The 15,925-nt window shown below is 40.0% G+C and overlaps 2 protein-coding genes across 4 annotated transcripts in view; both read right to left on the bottom strand.

Annotated features, from left to right (window-relative positions):
- The window catches only part of pip5k1bb (phosphatidylinositol-4-phosphate 5-kinase, type I, beta b), a 28,309-nt gene extending 17,915 nt beyond the window's left edge, over positions 1-10,394 (bottom strand). The window contains exon 1 of one of the 3 annotated variants that reach the window (XM_084024989.1): positions 10,217-10,394. The gene's annotated coding sequence lies outside the window, so the exon portion shown is untranslated. Of the gene's footprint in view, positions 1-2,446; positions 2,589-10,211 lie in introns of those variants that run through there. The other 2 variants (XM_084024987.1, XM_084024988.1) reach the window with 2 other exon arrangements.
- Positions 10,395-13,178: 2,784 nt separating this feature from the next.
- Positions 13,179-15,846, bottom strand: LOC311022973 (uncharacterized protein). Its single transcript, XM_084024605.1, has 8 exons — positions 15,773-15,846; positions 14,953-15,015; positions 14,621-14,860; positions 14,007-14,030; positions 13,849-13,917; positions 13,595-13,682; positions 13,403-13,462; positions 13,179-13,311 (listed from the first exon to the last, which is right to left on the bottom strand). The coding sequence occupies exons 2-8, from the start codon at positions 15,011-15,013 to the stop codon at positions 13,242-13,244; spliced, it is 612 nt and encodes a 203-aa protein (XP_083880731.1). The 5' UTR covers positions 15,014-15,015; positions 15,773-15,846; the 3' UTR covers positions 13,179-13,241.
- Positions 15,847-15,925: the final 79 nt, after the last annotated feature.

Here is a 15,925-nt window from a genome sequence, read left to right on the forward strand (position 1 = left end):
GTGAAGCAGCACCAAGTTTAGATGGAACATGTCCACCAGCAAAGAGACCTTGATTAACTGCAATAGGTTTTGAGGCCACATTAATCCCTGCCTGATAGTCCAGGCAACTTAGTCTATTTTGAAATGCTCATTGTTTAACTGGCCTCCAGCATGAGATCTCTGCTTTGACAGTCAATTAAGATCTCAAGGTTTGTTTATTTGTCCCAAAGGAGATTTGTCTTGGACAAAAAGCTGCCACATAAAAATAAATATAATACATGGTAACCATTCCAACTCTTGGAGTTAAGTCTCTCGCTTTGGAGAACAATACAATCCAGATTGTCAATTTGGCAGTTGCGTCATTAATCGTACTATGCAGACGTAGCAACCACACTATGATTTACTGGCACCTTCCTCCTCCTCTCTGACCTCTTTATTTCGGTAATCCATTCCATATTCCTGGCCGTGTGTGTGTGCGTCTGTTGGAGAAATAACAACTCACAAAGAAGCAGAGAAGCAGAGTGTGTATAAATGAGGTGTAACCCTGGGGCTGAAAGCTTTTCTGGGGCTGCCCAGCTTACAGAACGAGTCCTTACTGAGCCATGACTGTCTCATTTCCTCAAATGTTCGACATGAATTTTACTGGACCACTCCCTGACTCACTTTCCATCACTGCTTAGTACTTTTCAGTGAGCTTTTCTTCCTGTTTCACTCCTTTCCTTTCCAAGAAAAATGCAGAGTGACACCAATCAATGTGACATGTGTCTTCTGAGTTACTGAGAAATTCAAGGAAACAGATGAGGAGTAGAGGCTTAATAGAAATGCCATCGAAATTTGGACTTTGCATGATACGCTATGGCAAGCCAGTAGTCACCGCTCCAACTACATGTTTAGAAATGTACCTGCTGGTCTCAGAGTATAAAGTACAATGTATTTCTGCATCATCAACGCTTGTGGTATCCCGTCCTCCTGCTCTGTGACCATCACATCAGAATTGATTGCACTTATTGCGATTTACACGTTGTAATTCTACGATTAACCTTTATTTTGAAAGGGCTACAACTGAAGCATGTAATACTTTTTTAAAAGGACAAAATATGTTGTAGCCATGTTTAAAAATAGCCTTCAAAAGGAGATGTGTGTCTTGCGATAAATACATGTTGACACACACACATGCAAACCACACACCCATATTCAGATATTAAAAGAATGAAGCAGACACTGAGCTCTTATCTCCAGACTGGGTCCTTATCTGTGCACCAGCTCTTCTGTTGCTATAAGCAAAGAGACAACACAGACGCTGGAGCATTTTAGCCAGAAGAACACCTCCCAACTACAGATAGTTGTTTTTGTTTTGGTCATCCAAAAAAATAATATTATTTTTTGTCTTTTACCTCTTCGGAAGGAACATAAGCACAAATGGTCACATAAAACTTCATATGACTTCATCCATCCATCTATTTTCATCCACTTAAACGGATCCAGGTCACAATTAGCTGTGTCATTAGAAACTAATGAAAGTATTTATCTCTATCAATGGGCAATGAGTTGTTGATCCACCTGAGCCATCAAACTGTATCACTGGCTGTGTGTTCTGAACCTGAGGAATGTTTATTAACCTCCCGGCCGGTCTGGCTCTCGGCTTAGTCCTGGCCTGAGTGTCAGTGTTAAAAGGGATTGTTTGGACCTCTCTCTCTCTCTCTCTCTCTCTCTCTCACCTGACTCCAAAACCCAGCCGGTGCTCTAACAGACTGTTTCCAGAACAAACCACGAGAGGCCTGCAGCTGCAGTTAACAACAGAAGGTCTGTTGTTCACCTCTCAACAAAAGAGAGGCAGACAGATGGTTGGTCATATGAATGAAAAATGGATGGATGGATCATCCATAATCAGTCGTGTCTTGCCACTGTTATACACTTCCATTGAGAATGTGTTTCCATGGCAAATACCACTAGCATAAAGGAGTATGAACAGAGGGGAAAACAGACCAGGTGTAAACACTGTTACACGTCATGTAAAATTATACCTTGATGTAGGTCACAATTACATTTCTGCAAGCTGCGAATACACAAACGCATCTTTGCCAATGTCAAATCAATGCCTCTGGCAGATTGTGGTCTGGATGAGGACCAAATGGGTAAAATGAGACTATAATCAATAAAAAGGAAACTCTTTACTGAAAGTCTAAATCTGAATTGAGACCACTATAGAACTAGAGGGGTTGAGTTGTGGGTTGTTTATGCACCTTTGTGAATGTCAAACAAGATCATAGAGACTTCCAACGTCACGGTAACACTTACGTATTCACAATGTAGACCACAGAAAAAACGTTGATGGAATGAGGAAAAATATTTGCGTTTCCATTTCACACAGTTGTCAAGCTTGAAATTAGAGCGCAAACATACACAGTACACAGAAACAGCAACTGTCCATTAAAATGTATAAGACAACGTTTCTTAGCAAACTCACCTCCCTGTCACCGTGTCTTTGTCCAAACCCTGGTCAACACTCGTCATTCACGTTATCTTTCCTACTTGTAGAGCACTTCTCCTCTTAAAAGGCGCCGTATAAATAAACTTAGCTCTTCTCTCCCTGGGTCTCTCCGTTCCTAAACAACTCTCTTCCCTCTCGTCCACCCGCCCTTGTCAAAAACTCTACCACCCTTCAAACAAACACACTAGAGCGCAGATCAAACACTGGCTCTCATGCCATATCTCCCCCCTGGTTTCAGGGATATTGCCAAGGGTGTCAGTCAGCCCGTGTGGAAGTCAAATAGCCCCTCTGTAGCCAAGGAGTCCTGGCACGGAGAATACATTACTGAGAACAGACATAGGCCGTCTGGTATGGTGTAAATGCAGATTCAAAGCATCTGAACTGTTAAAGCGTCTAAGTAGCCGTGGTTATATTGACTCCTTGGTCTCAGGAGGCAAGGTAACGATAATAGCAATGAAAGCAGGAATCAGATTGCTTAATCAACCAGTCCTCAGCCATGCTACATATGTTTTTTTCAAGGAATAATTACATCTATCTACCTATAGGAAGACCTGGTTCTTTGTAATAAGAGACAAAAGTGGAGCAGCAATTTCTACAGCAGAGCACAAGCATTTTCAATCCATGACATCAGGGCTGAGAGTTATTTAGTCAAGGAGGCTCCCACAGTTTCCATCACCAGGATACAGATACTACATATAGGTTCCTCTTAGCTCTGCTTTGCTTCAGTCCCCAGATACTATTGAATTACTGCAGCAGATTGAAGACATAATGGAGAATCAATAGCAGACCAGCAATGCAGAGCACTGAGGACGGGACTGCCTGGGCTTTCATGACCTTCACAATCCCTGACTGTGAGATGTTAGATAAGCAAAGATCTCTGGATTTGGATGGATACAATCAAGAAGATGCACAGGGAGTCAGCTTAGCTCGGCCTGCAGGGGATCGGCTTCATCAACTTAACTGCTCTGATCCTTACGGCTCACAGAAACTCCACCCAAGCAACAAGCTGCAGGCAACATGATAAAACACATTGAGATAAAGTTTGGAACGGACAGACGAAATAAAGTACCACATTCACAAAAGCACTGTATGTGACATGACGGAATGGTGTGGAGCAGTAGTCATTATTTTTCGGACTCCTTCCATAACGCTGGTGTGTCATCGTGACCACATAATTACTTCGATGAAACGTGTCATGTTCTGATTCATGCTGCTGGGAAACACACATCTAATGTATGGGCTCCCCTCAACTAGCCAAGCAGCAATGATCAGTCAACAGATTTATAATCATAGATAAATAACAATCATCAAGAAACAATATTTATACCACCTTAAAAAGCATTGAAGTGTATTTGAACAGAAATACCTTCTCATCAAAGTCAAATAGAAAAACGCTGCTCATGCAGGAGCTCTGCTGGTTCCACCCATTTCAAACAGATTGCCCAAACAAAAACACATACACGCAAAGCAAACATTAGATAAAATGAACACAGTTTCAACGTGTATACATGCAAATAAACATACAGGTTTTGAGGCCCTGTGACTTGTAGCAAAGTAACTTATACACCCTTTCTGTTTCTCTCCCTGCTGAGTCCTCACAAATATTTGGGATTTTTGTTCTGTTCTGTTCCATATTTCACCGTATCCTCTGGAGGTGTGTTTGTTTTCATCACCCCACCGAGAGGGACAGGCACTATGCAGCGCTGCAGAGCTAGCTAGGACAGTGTGTGTGGAGATTATATACACATAAACAGGAGAAACAATAAGTAACCAAAGTGGCAGCCCTTGCAACTGTTTGATTGGCTGGATTAACAACGTGGAGTAAACATGTAAGTCTTGCCAAAGAGCCCAATGAAAAGACAATGCTGCCCAAATCACATTAGCTTCATCGTCCCGTTAGCATGCTACGTTGTTTTGGCAGTTTGGTCATTCATTTTAGCAGCATCTTGTCATGAAAGTGACAGTGATCAACACGCCAACAGAGCAAGCGTGTCTAAAATTACAGTGATATATGTCTTGAAAACATAATTGTAAAGCATGGGAGCTCTTTACAATTTACAATAGAAGACAGGAAACTATCACCAGCTAAATGTAGATTTTTAACTATTGACAGTATTTGACTTCTTGGCAACAGCAACTGAAGAGTAACTAGGTGGGAAGGAGCAAGGGAGTGCACCTACTGAGCGCTATGACCTTTCAGATGTGACATGAAAATAAAAATAAGCTAGGCAGAAGGAGGGAAAGAAAAAAAACAGGAGGAAGAAAATAGGAGAGAAGAACTGAGATAGAAAACCAAAGTTGTGATGGCTCTCCGATACTTCCTTCCTTTGTGATTTAACAACAATGTTCAACAAGACCAAGTCAACTTTTACTGACAGCAACGCAATTTTCTAAGCAGGACAGAATAGAAAAAAAGCACTGTATCAGTGCAAACGCAAGTATTTAGTCACACAATATATAGACAGAGATAATATTTTGTTTTCCAGAACAACACGAATACAAGAAACCGAGGGAGAGGACTGTGCATTAGCAATTCAGAGAGCGTCTCACTGTAGTTCCACTCTGCATGAAAAGCAGTGAGGGGAAGGTCACCCACTGTGTCCAGAGAGTCACATGATTCAACTGAGGGAATGGAGGGGGTGAGAGAAACATAGAAATTAGTATATGGAGGGAAAACAGAGGCAATGTTCTCTTAAGACATGGAGGCAGGGAGAGGCAGCCCTGATGGAGCGATAGACTAGAGCTCAACACTCTCTGAGATTGAGACAAGGACTCATTACAGCAGGCTTATTATATTCAACCGCCAGTGATATCTACGTCACAGTCCCTGGAAAACAAGATCACATGATACACAGAGTAGAAGAGAGACTTGACCATGATAGCTGAGCCCAGTTTCTTTTTACCCAGTCCTGCCCTGGAGTCCAAAGGTCTTACTCCTTAAGTCACAGGGGTGATAGGCAGGTTTATGACCTTTACACATCACTGTGGGAAGAACTGACTGCTTTTATTACTCTCAGACGTGATCAATCGTGGGATTAAGGAATCAGTCTGCCTTTATGGATCAAAAGGTCAACTGAAGAAAAAGACGTGGAATATAACGTAGTCAAATTTCTGTGTTCTATAAGTCTTTTCTCCTCTCTGTTTTTCTTTACCGACCACTGGCCTGACCTTTTCATTGTGTCAACTCTCCTTCCCACTCTCTCACTCTAGCACCCGAGGGTCCCCTTGGTGGGTTTATGCAAGCCATGTCATTACCAGGGCAGGGACGTAGGAGGGGTAGCATGGGGGGCTCAGCAGGGCCAAAACAACAACAACAACAACAAACAGCACTATCTCCAAATAATAATGTGAATTCCTGCAGGGCTGCCAAGCTATCGCTCTGCCACTAACCCTCCAACCAATCGTTACACAGAGGAGCACAATTATCAGCTAATTACCACTGCAGGCCTGCTTTGGGAAATGTCCCCTCAAAAGGTAGTGCCGATATGTTGCGGGGGCCAAGGAGCAGGGAACTCCCTTTAAAGGTCAAAACGATTTTCACAGACGTTGGCATTTGCTGAAAAACACCCAAGATTAACATATCTCTGAACAAACATGAATTTAAGGAAGCCAGTGTAGCAGAAACATGCCTTTGACTGATGAATACGTGTCAGATCACAGCTTTAAAAATCCCAAGAGGATTGTTGTGACCTTTTGTATCTTCACTTTTAAAGGTGTCAAACTTGACTTTTTTCACTTTCAGAATGAGCAAAACCGAAACTCTCACAGGGACGGCTTAAAATAGCATACGTTTAACGTATTTGTAAGGAGAACCAGGGACTCGGGTATATAAAGAAGAGAGGAGCTTATAGAAAAGTATTTTTCTATTTAACATTAAAAGAAAAATCATGCTGTTTCATTTACACCATCGCCATCACAAGCTTTTTTTCATTTCATTTCATATTTTGAAGCATTCAAGTTTTTCATTGCTGTTTCCTTTCCAGAAAAAGATCAATTATTTAATTGTCTTCAATGTTTTATTGTCTCAGGGAATGCCACTCAAATTTCATTATATTGTAGACTGACCCTCAACATAATGACAATAAAGCTGCTACTACTACTGTAACTACAGAAGAAGTCCCAAGTTCTTACATGAACCTACATGAACGGACTGGCGTAAAGTTTATGTATACTTTCTACAAAAATAATGTGGGGACATTTCATTTTCTAACCGATTTTGATGTTGTCTGGGTGAACAATGAAAGGCGACTGAGTCCTGGTAGCTATCAGTAGTATGTGGTATGTGCTGACACAAGCCTGGACGATGAAAGAGGACAATAAAACAGATAACAGAGAGAGAGAGAGAGAGAGAGAGAGAGAGAGAGAGAGAGAGAGAGAGAGAGAGAGAGAGAGAGGTGCAACACAACTAGCGTGGTGGCTAAACCTCATCTAATCAATAGAGTGGGTCAATGCCCACTGATCTGTCTGGATTTTATGCTCAAAGCACCTTCATATTCAGCACTGCTTGACAATAAATTTAAATGTTGATGGGTAATGAATCATTTAATTCATTTAGTAAAAAACAAGATACAGCTTTCACAAAATAAAATGTCCGTAGATATCTTGAACACAATTTCCTTCATCTTAACTTTTTCTATTGTAATCAAATAATGATTATGTTAATACTGAATATCTGATATATCATTATTAGATTTTTTTAAAAACTCAAATAATATCAGTGTCTGCCTCGAAAATCCAGTATAGATGGATTATGATAAAAAAAAAAGTTCCTTGAGATTTTACTAATTTAATAATTAATCAGTAGATTAATCAATATGAAAAGTAACTATAAGTAGCAACCCCTTAAGGCCTGGCACTGACTTACTGGTTAAATAGTGAAGCAGCATAACACACAAGACTCATTAACCCACCAGAAACGGCAAAACAAACTACTTGTTGTTGGACAACCCATAACTGCTATAAGTGGAAACCACAGGAAACTGAAATGCAATAACTAACAAAAAAGTCCACTACAGGAATTAAACACAAGTCCTCTTAAATATGGATGCCGACAGTAAGACAGTACATTGTCTTCAATCTGTATGGAAAGCACCTGCAAGCAGTCATGTCTCGCTAAAGTGATCTGATTCAAGGTCGCTTCAACTGAGCGGAGGAAAAGAAATGAAAGAAAAGAACGGCATGGTGCTGAAAACCTGACATTGCGAGCTCTGAATAGAAAACAAACACTCTTGTCATGCTTTCATTGCATTGCGACTAAGCACATTATCACTTCGACCCAGGATATAACACTGTAGACATGTAGGCATGAGAGGATCCTCAAAAAGACGAATAAGAATGGGTGTAGTGGGAAGAGAAGTCAACCTTAACACACACAAACATTATGAGGCGCCAAATTCCATTACCACAACACAGTGAGGCCTTTTTAATCCGAACATCTTGAATGTAATAAGACCCAACAGGAGGAAACACCCGTGTGTGGGACACAAGGCATACTGATCAGTCAGACTATTATCGAGAAGGGAGAGAGAGCTGAGAACTACTATTTCAGGGTACTGATTTATGTAACTAATGAGCCTCATATGCCTGATGTTTTGATCCTACTGGGATCCCAAACTAAAGAGTGGTCTTTGACCCAAAATCACAAGACTTAAAGCCGTTAATTGGCTTGCTACTTCTTCAAAGGACGCTCATACGGCAGGAAAGAGACAAACTAATGTTTGCTTAAAAAGGTTGCCTTCCATGTCGAATCAATGCTATTGATTCACTCTTACAGTTACAGTCCACTTTAGTGTCCAACTCATTTAATCACTAACTTAAGTGTGAGTCTGGCCCACCACAAGAAAAGCCCACGAAGAGCTGAGAGTCCCAGAAAATAATCATTTGTGTTGAAGGGTGGATGGAAAATATTATATAATCCACAGATGCTGCTTTCTCTGACGAGCGACATATCAGGGCAGCAGGCAGCACGGCAGAACAGGAGCTCAGGTGTTGGTCTCAAGGAGAGAGCAGGGGATTTGCATGAGCTGTTTTCCCTTTCAAACATCCTCTACAGCAGGCTGACCATCCTGGTCCGAGCGTGACCAATTTCACTGCCTCTCAGTCAAATGAGGAAGAAACAGGAAGTTCATAAAGCAAACCACATACTCATCATCATGTGTAACAACTTAAAAGTGCTTGAAACCAGTGAGATTTGCATGATTATAAATGATTGCCAATCATCACAATGTCACACATTGATCTAAACTAGTGACTGTTGTCTCCCAGGTTATTTTTTAACATGTGTTGGTTCATTAGCCACTTTGCAATGCAGAGGCACAGGAAATATATCATGATATGGGTCAAAGGGCAAAATTAGACCCAGGACATGGCAGATATACTGTACTTCACTCCTCAGTTGAACTGATAGTTAATGCTGAGATGGTCTAGAACTGAGAACAGGTCTCACTCAAACTGTTGATGCAACAGAAAGTAAAGCTGTAACTGCCTCTCGCAGATGGAGAAAGAGAGAAAACCACATCATAACTTCATAATGACAAAGCAATATCCTTCCACCCTCAGACACATCCATAATTTTATCTATTGAATATGTTTGATAATTTGATAGTTTACCAATGATATAAATAAACACAAACTCAAACCGCTGAACAATAACCATTGTTAGACACTGCTGTTGTTGTAGTTTGCTTCAACAGCTTCTCTGGTCAGCGTGCATCTCTCAACCTCCCAGCACAGCATAAAAGAAAAGCAGTTATCACTCTATTCTCTTTGGACTGGCAAAGATATTTCACAGTTGCAGCCTGGCTGCCAACTACCAGGGGGAGAAATGTAGCACTTCACTGTAAATAGCAGTGATAATGTGATAGTCTACTGGGGCTCAGTCTAGAGCAACATCTAATAACATACACAGAAATACAGAAACTCTGTCACCTGGCCTGGACAGGTCATATTGTGCCAAAGGGATTTAACAGCTGTATATCACATGGAGTTTCCCAGTATCTTGACTTAAAAAGGTTAAAGGCATAAAGGGAGCTTCAGTATATTCTACACTCAAAGACACCAGTGGTTAGTTTTTCCTCATATTTCCATTATTTTAATGTTTTGACGACTTTCTTCCTGTTCTCCCTAATGTCTTACATAACATTCGACAGGCTTGCCTCATTTCCCATCGAACGAGACAGACTTCCAGTTTTTCAGTTGAAGTGCAAGAGTTGCAGACATCAACAAAAAATACTTCCCCATTATTTTTGGGAAACAGCAGTAAAAAAAAAAAGTAAATGTTGATAAAAGAAACACTAGTTGTGATACACGCTTTACCACAACAATAACAGCAAGGAGAATGTAATGTGTAGAGTTTAAGGTTGGAAATTAAAATGTGACAGCACCAACCAGCACATTTATACGCCTTTAATTACACCCTTTCATTTAAAAACAACCTTATTTATATTTTCACCTCTAGCCCACAATAAAAGCACATTCTGGTTGGGGAGAGAGGCTCGTTAGATAAAAGCAGCCCATATGGTAAAGTCCGATGCGTTGCTTTCAGAGAATAACACTTTTGATATCGGACCAGAAACGTTTTAAGCGCACCTGCAGTGTTTCTCTTGTCGCAACACCTGAGAATTATGTTCCATGTACACCTGGACACTTTGAAACACGAAACATAACGTAGACTACGCAAGGTAAATCTTCTGTCAGTATAGTGAAACTCATATCTTAACTAGATACACACTCATATAGAAACCTTACCAACCAATCTTCTGCGTAGTCGTGTAAAAATGATATTTTCCTGAGTGGCTGCTGCAGTCCTCAACAGAAAGCCCTTTCCTCGAGCACACGATCCCCAATAGAGAATACAATGCGGTTAATAGAAAAATATATACGCAGCGTACGCTATGTTTCAACCACAAGCTGTCTGCGCAACTGAAGACTCACTTCTCCACTGAGTAGCAAGAAACCCTGCGCCTCTCCACACAACCATGCCATTCAGTGCACCACTAGATACAAGCACTACAACGTGCTCCCTCTGCAGGCCTGAACAGGAGTCTTCAGTTTGACAGCAATAATACTTATTTATTTTTATTTCATCACCTAAAGATAATATTAATATAACATATCTGTTCTGTCTCCCGAATTGTCAGTGCAGTGATACTGACTGGGATATAATAATATTCCGTAACTTGTGGTGGAGGCTTGCATAACAATAAAATAAAAGGTAGACTGTTTCATACTTATTTAATAAAATAACAAAAACAAGAATTACCACCTTAAAGTTGTTTCCTTCTGCCAACCAGTCATGTTGCAATTTACACCCATGTCTGTTCAAAATGTTGTAATTTTATCCCATTAGACATTTGTGTGAAACTGCCATAATTAGCATTTGAATTCTTGAGTTGTATAGTAAATGTTGTTTTTTGTAAGGTCACAGTGACATTTGACCACAAAAATCCACTGAGGCATTGTAAAACTTTTAAACTTTATTTTTAAAAAAATGAAAAAAGAGATATGATGCTACAGGAATTTAAGCTCCATTGTGACATTGGGAAGGAGAGCTGTCATCATCCAATTCAGGACCACCACCACGAGCAACACTGAAGATGTAAAAAGTCACAAAATAGTGTAATGAAATCTACATTTGCACCAATGATGTGTTATATATACTGCCTATTTAATGGTAATCACCTCTCACTGGTTTCTCCAGGACTTTGCATCTCTCTTGGAGGTTCAGCCAAACCAGAATCACTGAGAAAAAAATTCATATCAAACATGATGACATGTTGGTAACATGATATCACAACAGTTACAGTTTTTCTCAGTCGCTTTGGTGCTTTTCTCAGATCAGAATGAAAATTCTCATAACTATTAGTTCAACCTCCACAACATTTAGTCATTTGTGCACATCATAGTAGCAATGTGTCCTTCCTCTGAACAAATTGCAAATACTTTTGGACACGTATCAGTTGCTTTCATACAGTTCTCTGCTGTTTTATAACATTATCATTTGCCTATGTCATGTCAGTCAAAATGAACTATACTTATGGATGCTGAATAGTCGTTCCCAATAAAACTAATAATCTTCATTTCATTGCTTGAGTCATTACATACAAAATTGTTGAACTATATCAAATTCTGTCAAGCAAATTTTATACCTTTCTTTATAATTTTTTCCTTGAAATGTCTCCTAAATTGAACAATTGCTCTCAGGTGAACTTCAGCTTTCACTCACTCCAGGAGATACTTTCCTCGTTGCATTGCAAGGGATGATATCCGTTGTGATGTAGATGAAAATATGTTGCCAGACAGACAGGAACGTCTGGATGTACCAGCATGATTTACCTGTGTTCAGTTACAATGTACTGTTATATTGTTCACATTTGTGTACAGCTCTACCAAAAGGGTGTTTCTTGTGTTTGTTCTAAATAAGTGACTGTAGTGTATTTTTCTTTTGCACAGTGCTGTAGAATTGCAAAGAGCATATACAGTAAAAATGTCTTGTACTCACTTACTCCCCTAACTACAGCAATGTGTAACTTTACTGTAGTTTTCAAATGGCTGTACAAGTAGTGTATAGTGCTGCTTTTTCAGGTTGTGTCACCGAGTTCTGACCTTTTTTTCCATTGGAAAACACTGAGAGAATACACTGTCATAATGAAAACATGACAAAACCATTTGACTATCTTGTTCATGGTGGTTGATGGTTTCAAAACTTTCATTTTGATGACACTGGCATGTTTCATTGACATATACAAATACATGCTTTTGAGGAATGGACTATCCATTTTGAGCAAGTGACGTGCTTTTGCAGGTTATCCACTAGGTTTTGCAGTTTGCACTAATTGTTTTGAGAAATGCACTAACTGCTGTGAAGATGTTAATAGTGATGTGAGAAAAGCACCAAAGCGACTGAGAAAAACTGTAATAAAATAACAAAAACAAGAATTACCACCTTAAAGGAGTCATCACCTGGAAATCGCAATTTCTCTTGTTAAAACATGCATATCTGTGTTTGACCTCAGTTGAAACTTGCCTGAAAGGCTGGAGTTTGAAAGTGGCGCCGTTTTTTCGCTTCTGCTCTTTTTCCGAACAGGAATAGCACACAAGGGTGTGCATTCCTAAAGCACGAGATTTTGATTCTGCGCCTTCGGTGACGTCACCGTGGCGGCTACTTGCATAAGCCCACCCCTCTTTCACCACCCAACCCCCCCTCCCGTCCGCTACCTGAAATCGCCGAAGCGCCGCCATTATGTTTTGGAGTCCTCATGCAGGCAAGCCCCCCCGGCTCTGTCCTTCCTGCGGCGAATCAACGCGCGCCTCATTACATATTATACAATGCACATCCGGACCAGTCAAAACCTCGCGCGTAATCTCGCGTGATAAAATCGCGGTACGAAAAAGGGTCAGAACAAGCTCAATGTTTGATTAATTTTTTTTTTTTTTTTTCTAATAAGTTTTACGAATTGATCCAAAGCGATCCAAGGGGGGCTGGATACGTATAAAACCAGGTGATGACTCCTTTAAAGTAGTTTCCTTCTGCCAACCAGTCATGTTGCAATTTACACCCATGTCTGTTCAAAATGTTGTAATTTTATCCCATTAGACATGAAGACGTGAAAACTGCCAGAATTAGCATTTGAATTCTTGAGTTGTATAGTAAACGTTGTTTTTGTGAGGTCACAGTGACATTTTACCACAAAAATCCACTGAGGCATTGTAAAACTTTATTTACTTTTTTTTATTTAAAAAAATGAAAAAAGAGATATGATGCTACAGGAATTTAAGCTCCATTGTGACATTGGGAAGGAGAGCTGTCATCATCCAATTCAGGACCACCACCACGAGCAACACTGAAGATGTAAAAAGTCACAAAATAGTGTAATTAAATCTACATTTGCACAAATGATGTGTTATATATGCTGCCTATTTAATGGTAATCACCTCTCACTGGTTTCTCCAGGACTTTGCATCTCTCTTAGAGGTTCAGCCAAACCAGAATCACTGAGAAAAATCCATATTACAGTAAACATGATGACATGTTGGTAACATGATATCACAACAGTTAAACATATCACTAAAGGAATGTTGTGAATAACAATAGTATATGTTTTTTCAATTACCAATTTTAATTACCTTGCTGGCTGTTGATTCAGCACTCTGTTTCGCTGGTTTTCACAGACATGAAGACCCATGAGTATTCCTGTTAGTAGTACGAAACAACCTGTGGAATCAAGAGATGGATATTTAGATAGATAGATAGATAGATAGATAGATAGATAGATAGATAGATAGATAGATAGATAGATAGATAGATAGATAGATAGATAGATAGATAGATAGATAGATGAGTACAACAATAATAACATTACATGGTGTTTAGAACTTACAACAAATTCCAGCAACGATATATCTATGCCTCGCATGGTCGACTGTGGGGACTCGTGGTGATTTGGTAGCTAGAGGAAAGAGTAAAAACTCCAGTCAATCGTCAATCACAATAGTGAGCACCATGATGTAAAGTGTGTATCTGCAGGAAAAAACTTACCTTGAGAAGCCCAAATACCGTGGTCTAGTTGAGAGAAAAAAAGGTGTTATTAAGTCTTATTAGAAAGAATAGCATTGTGTATAGGCTACATGTTGGATACATTATTTTATGCATTGCATGACTGGGTGTTAAATTCAAAATGATCATCCGTATGAACAGTTGAGTGGATCAGTATACATTGAATAAAAGACATTTAAATCAGAATCCATACAAATCCACAATCTAATTTGGCATGATAGGGTATTTTGTGTTGCTTTTTGCAAAGATTGCATCAGTTACTCAACAAAAAGGGACAATAGAGGGATTCAACACGTGAGTTTGTGGGTGGGGTGTAGTGGCAGTGAGGGAATTTCCTTCCAACACAAAACTGTTAACACACAGCACCCCCCGCTGGAGTGATAATCCTTGACATGCATAGGCATGCAACAACGGCAGCAAATGGTAAGCTGGCACAATGACAAGTTTGATCACTCTCAATCAAGTGAAACAGGGGTTGTCTGCTGTATTTACCATTACATAAACTACATAACGCAGTAGTTCCTTCTCAATCACAGTGACGGTGGGATTGATTGCAAGAAAAAAATAATAGAGATTTAGAAAGATAATGTAAATACCTGTCAATTTCTCGGTTGTGATATAACCGTCTTTCCCCTCAAATTCACATTCACCATTTGCATCGATGGAGACGAATGCCCTTCCGTCATGCTGGCAGACAGTATTGGGTGGTGGAGGGCCGGTACAATGTGCGATGGGAATGACTGACAACATCTGCTTGTCGTTGCAAAATACGTGAGTTACATTATCTGCACATCCTGAAATATTGCAGTAAAACAGCTGAGCAGATCTGTGTTCACCTGTAACACAATACAGTATATCTGTGAAACATCTCACATAAACTTTGACTTTTTAATCATGAGTGATGTAAACAAGAGAAAACTTATTTTACTTGCTGTGACTGGAAATGACTGAGTGAGTCCAAAAGCAAACAGCAGCAAAAAGATGGGCATCTCTGTCAAGACAAAAAAAAAAAAAAAAACTAAAGGCTCTCTAATGGTTGACACTTGTTTGCATTTGATAAATTGTTATAAACTTTCATAAACCATTCATGTAACAGTGTTGCTTTGTGGTTCACAAACCACGACCCTGCTTCTTTCACTGATATGTTCATACTCAGCAGACCTTTAGCTCTTCCCTCTTCACTTGTCTTTTTTCATATAACCCCCCACTTCTTCTATTTTCTTTCCACACGGATGATGACTCACTAAGCCGAAGAGCTGCATTCATCAATTATTGTAGATAAGAGCTGGTTACAGTACGGTTACAGTGGTGACAGTAACCACAGATCTATGTTTGCACTTCTTGTGGAAATACACACAGCTGGCAGTTCATTAATCATACCGATCAAAAAGAGTTTCTGTTCTTTAGCCTACATTCATTGGAATGTACTAGACAATAACAACTGCCATTAAAAAGATAATAAAACACAACAGATAAACACCTCTCTAACCTGTTGGACTGCATTTATGTACTGTTTCTGATACCTAATAAACTGGCAGCTGTAATTAAAGCTCTAATTTAAACGCAGCCTCCTCTCCCCGGAGTGCTAACTGTCAAGTGTTCACTTAAATCGGCTGTCAGTCCTGTCATCATTAAGTCGTGAAGTGCACAGGTTATGAGACGTTTTTCCAATAACATGACATAGAATCAAATCAAATCAAACTTCATTTATAAAGATGCATGGCAGGCTACATTTTCATTTGACGTACCTGAACAGCGACAGATCCACGCTAGAAAGACCGATCCGTCACACCTCTCTCCGTAAAGCTGCCTCCGCTTACTTTCTCACTTTCTCACACACACTCGTTCACACCGGCCGCGGAAGCCGCGCCCACGAAAGTCGCGCGCGATCCGCTGTTGCT

Source organism: Eutrigla gurnardus, assembly GCF_963514095.1.
Source record: "Eutrigla gurnardus genome assembly, chromosome: 13".
In the NCBI taxonomy this organism is placed as follows: domain Eukaryota; kingdom Metazoa; phylum Chordata; class Actinopteri; order Perciformes; family Triglidae; genus Eutrigla; species Eutrigla gurnardus.

What these genes read in the sequence shown, in the direction of transcription:
- LOC311022973 (XM_084024605.1), bottom strand. Translation starts at nt 15,013, where the DNA reads ATGCCCATCTTTTTGCTGCTGTTTGCTTTTGGACTCACTCAGTCATTT. An exon ending in CGGTATTTGGGCTTCTCAAG is followed by an intron (nt 13,918 to 14,006) that starts GTAAGTTTTTTC and finishes TCTTTCCTCTAG; the next exon opens with CTACCAAATCACCACGAGTC. An exon ending in CTGAATCAACAGCCAGCAAG is followed by an intron (nt 13,463 to 13,594) that starts GTAATTAAAATT and finishes GATTTTTCTCAG; the next exon opens with TGATTCTGGTTTGGCTGAAC.